Source organism: Scylla paramamosain, unplaced genomic scaffold (assembly GCF_035594125.1).
Source record: "Scylla paramamosain isolate STU-SP2022 unplaced genomic scaffold, ASM3559412v1 Contig7, whole genome shotgun sequence".
Taxonomy (NCBI): Eukaryota; Metazoa; Arthropoda; class Malacostraca; order Decapoda; family Portunidae; genus Scylla; species Scylla paramamosain.
In genome coordinates, this window is record NW_026973672.1 from 952,501 (window position 1) to 956,766 (window position 4,266).

At 44.4% G+C, this 4,266-nt stretch overlaps 1 protein-coding gene across 1 annotated transcript in view; it reads right to left on the reverse strand.

Annotated features, from left to right (window-relative positions):
* LOC135096797 (GTP-binding protein 10-like) overlaps positions 1 to 2,604 on the reverse strand; it is a gene marked incomplete at its 5' end in the record, with an annotated part of 20,204 nt that extends 17,600 nt beyond the window's left edge. The window contains 3 exons of the mRNA XM_063998554.1: positions 1,651 to 1,777; positions 2,145 to 2,236; positions 2,526 to 2,604. Of these exons, the coding sequence (XP_063854624.1) occupies positions 1,651 to 1,777; positions 2,145 to 2,236; positions 2,526 to 2,604 (298 nt within the window). The remainder of the gene's footprint in view (positions 1 to 1,650; positions 1,778 to 2,144; positions 2,237 to 2,525) is intronic.
* Positions 2,605 to 4,266: the final 1,662 nt, after the last annotated feature.

Consider the following 4,266-nt stretch of genomic DNA (forward strand, 5'->3'; position numbering starts at 1 on the left):
ATAAAATTAGGCTTATAATGTGCTGTTTTGTTTCTCTTCAGTTGATTTTGCATTTTGTGTTTGTCTGATATGTTGTATCTGTACTATTTTAATAATAATAATAATAATAATAATAATAATAATAATAATAATAATAATAACAATAATAATCTATTTATCTATCTATCTATTGTTACAAGTTCCTAGTTAACCAAAGTTGGAGTCAGGTCATGAGCTTGGGATGAATTGTGGCTGGCCAATGGAAATGTACATGCCAGGCCCAGGTGGACTTAACCTAAGCCCAGGTCGGGGGTAAAGCTGACAGATATTCTTGGTCGGCTGTAGTGAGCTGTGTTGTGCCTCTGCTTGGGACTGGTGGGTTTGCTTGCAGCTGCTACACTCTATGCAATGGATAAGTACATGTACCTTCAGTTTCCATGATACTTGTCTTGGTTTATTCAGTGAGAGCAGTTATGTTATTTAATGCTGTTTTGTGGTGGTGGTTTTGGTGAAGTGCTTTGTGGTTTGTCAGTGATTATCAACCATTGTGAGTTTATGGTGTATGTTATTATTTCCTGTTGGATGGAGGAGTGTATTGGTGACAAGTGGAATAACAAGTGACTGTTGCTAGTCTAGTAGTGAATCATGAGAGTACTTAATCTGTTTGTCAAACTGCTGTGATGTAACATCTGCTGGCCTGTCTATCCTTTCATTTTTCAATAGGCAGCTTTGTTTGCTATAAATTGTTGAATATATTAAGGTAAAGTTTACAAGCACTTGATTTCCTTTTGCCCTTGACCTGAGTTATGCAATGGATGATGTTCTTGTCTTAAAGTGAACATAACAAACCTTGAATCAGGTTATCCAAACTTGCTTATTCACTTGGCCAACTGCCTCCATCTCACAATATTATCTATGCTGATAAGGAGAAATAATGTGTAATAATAATAATAATAATAATAATAATGATAACAACAATAATAATCTATCTAAATAAAATAAAATTCATAAAATAAAATAAAATGTACTACTACTACTACTAATACTACTACTACTAATAATAATGATAATAATAATAATAACAATAATAATACAGATTTCATTGAATTATTTTTTATATGCTTCTCCTCTAATTAATTCCTGTATTCAGTTTTATTACATGCATGTCATGTTTATGAAGCAATCACTTGTACCTAAAAAAGTACTTTCTACATAACTTTCATGAGCCCAAGACAGATTAGCAAAGTAGGAGGGCATGAAAAATATTCATAGTTGTCTAGTCTTGGGAATGGTTCTCTGTTTCCTTGGGCAGGCTGTGGCTCAGAGGCAGGAGATGAAAATGATGAATTGTATGAACTATGGGAATACTTCTAGTCTGAAGTGTGGTGACAGACAGACAAACATATTTATGGGACAAAGAGAGAGAGAGAGAAGAGAGAGAGAGAGAGAGAGAGAGAGGAGAAGAGAGAGAGAGAGAGAGAGGAGAGAGAGAGAGAGAGAGAGAGAGAGAGAGAGAGAGAGAGAGAGAGAGAGAGAGAGTACATATAGTGAGAAGACATGAAACAGTATAAAGTAAAGGCAATGAGCAGTACAGTCAAAAAATCAAGCAAACATGAGGCAGAGTGAAGTGGAGATCATGTGAACAAGGAGAGAGAGGTGCAGAACACTCACAGGGGTAGCTGGCCACCTTGGGTCTGGCCCTGGAGATGGCCCACAGCAGTGTGGACTTGCCAGCATTAGGGAAGCCCACCAGACCCACATCGGCCAACAGCTTCAGTTCCAGCTTCACAATGTGTCCCTGTGGATGTGGGAACATAGGAACATGAGAACATATCATCAAAAGGGATAGTGTAAGAAGCCAGCAGGTTTGTACATAGTTTTTCTCACCCCAACAGCTGCTAACTTTGCACAGATGCCTTATCTGTCCATGCACAGAGTACATTTTGCATGTATGAGAGGAGGTTTCCATTTCAAGACACTTGTCCTCCAATTATTGATGATCCTTTTTGACCTCTCTTTAGGGACTGGCATTCTAGTGAGCCTTTTTTTTCCTTTTTAACCTTTTGTTGCTGTTGGCCAGTGACCCACTTACATAAAAACAAATAAATCAATAAATAAATAAACCAAGGAACTGCCAGTGTTCCTGATGCCCCACCAGTACCCACCTGTCCCTTCTGCCCATTGTACTGGTTGCTGGGGTTGCTGCTCTGCCCACCTCGAGCCACCAACACCTTGTCCCCTGCACAGTTTATCTCACCTGAAAAAAAAAAAAAAATAAATAAAGGAAGAAAAGATAAAAATCACATCTTAACTTAGGGAAATATTTCTACTGATTACAGCTTAACTATCCTACACACACACACATACACACTAACAACTGATTACTGAGTCCATTCCATTCATCCACCAGTCTATTTCAGAACCAATTCCTTCCTATCAATAAAAAAAAGTTTTCCTAACTAGAGATCAAAGAGAAAATAAAGACAGGGTGAAAAAGGAAAAGGGTGAGAGTGCCATCAGGAAAAAGGTGAGAGTGGCATCCTCACCCAGCAATTTCTGGTGCTGCTCGAGCCAGACGGTGGTGCCGGTAGGGACAGGAATGGTCAGCTCAGCACCAGCCTCCCCTCAGATGCGATACTTGCGACTGTCCATGCCAGCTGCCCCAACCCACCGCTGGTCTGGCCGAGCCTTGCACAGCTTCAGCAGACTGTGGCCTGTGGGGGAAAGAGACAGACAGAGAGAGCAGGGTAAGAGGGATGTGGTCTGTGAGAAGGAGAGCAGGGTGAGAAGTGGTCTGTGAGAGGGAGAGCAGGGTGAGAAGTGGTCTGTGAGGGAAAGCAGGATGAGAAGTGGTCTATGAGAGGGTGAGCAGAATGAGAAGTGGTCTATGAGAGGGAGAGCAGGGTGAGAAGTGGTCTGTGAGAGGGAGAGCAGGGTGAGAAGTGGTCTGTGAGAGGGAGAGCAGGGTGAGAAGTGGTCTGTGAGGGAAAGCAGGGTGAGAAGTGGTCTATGAGGTGAGCAGAATGAGAAGTGGTCTATGAGAGGGAGAGCAGGGTGAGAAGTGGTCTGTGAGAGGGAGAGCAGGGTGAGAAGTGGTCTGTGAGGGAAAGCAGGGTGAGAAGTGGTCTATGAGAGGGTGAGCAGAATGAGAAGTGGTCTATGAGAGGGAGAGCAGGGTGAGAAGTGGTCTGAGAGGGAGAGCAGGGTGAGAAGTGGTCTGTGAGAGGGAGAGCAGGGTGAGAAGTGGTCTGTGAGAGGGAGAGCAGGGTGAGAAGTGGTTTGTGAGAGAGAGCAGGGTGAGAAGTGGTCTGTGAGAGGGAGAGCAGGTGAGAAGTGGTCTGTGAGAGGGAGAGCAGGGTGAGAAGTGGTCTGTGAGAGGGAGAGCAGGATGAGAAGTGGTCTGTGAGAGGGAGAGCAGGGTGAGAAGTGGTCTGTGAGAGGGAGAGCAAGGTGAGAAGTGGTCTGTGAGAGGGAGAGCAGGGTGAGAAGTGGTCTGTGAGAGGGAGAGCAAGGTGAGAAGTGGTCTGTGGGAGGGAGAGCAGGGTGAGAAGTGGTCTGTGAGAGGGAGAGCAGGGTGAGAAGTGGTCTGTGAGAGGGAGAGCAAGGTGAGAAGTGGTCTGTGAGAGGGAGAGCAGGGTGAGAAGTGGTCTGTGAGAGGGAGAGCAAGGTGAGAAGTGGTCTGTGGGAGGGAGAGCAGGGTGAGAAGTGGTCTGTGAGAGAGAGCAGGGTGAGAAGTGGTCTGTGAGAGGGAGAGCAGGGTGAGAAGTGGTCTGTGAGAGAGAGCAGGGTGAGAAGTGGTCTGTGAGAGGGAGAGCAGGGTGAGAAGTGGTCTGTGAGAGGGAGAGCAGGGTGAAAAGGAAGTTTGCAAGCCTCATTCCCTGTCATAACAGTGTTTAAATGCCATGCCTCATTTCCTGTCATAACAAATATAGTCTCTCTATGTCACTTCCCATCACAACAGACACAGTGTCTCCGTGCCTCACCTTCCTTCCCCTCCACATACACGTCAACCCCTGTGCCACCCACTCCCCTGAGGCACAGCAGACCCATGCCCCCCGCTCCACCCCGCACGTGCAGCCGCAAAACATCCACAAACTTGCTGCGTACGCTCTTCATCTTATCCCAGTGCTCATACCACCTGGATGGGAAAACTGCTTTAGGAAATTGCTATAGGTACATTCCTATATTTTCTGGAGCAGAGTAAGTAAAATATATTGTTATGGGTATCTTTCTACCTTCTCTGGAGTAAAAAAAAAGAAAAAAAAAAGTAAAATCTATCTATTTATC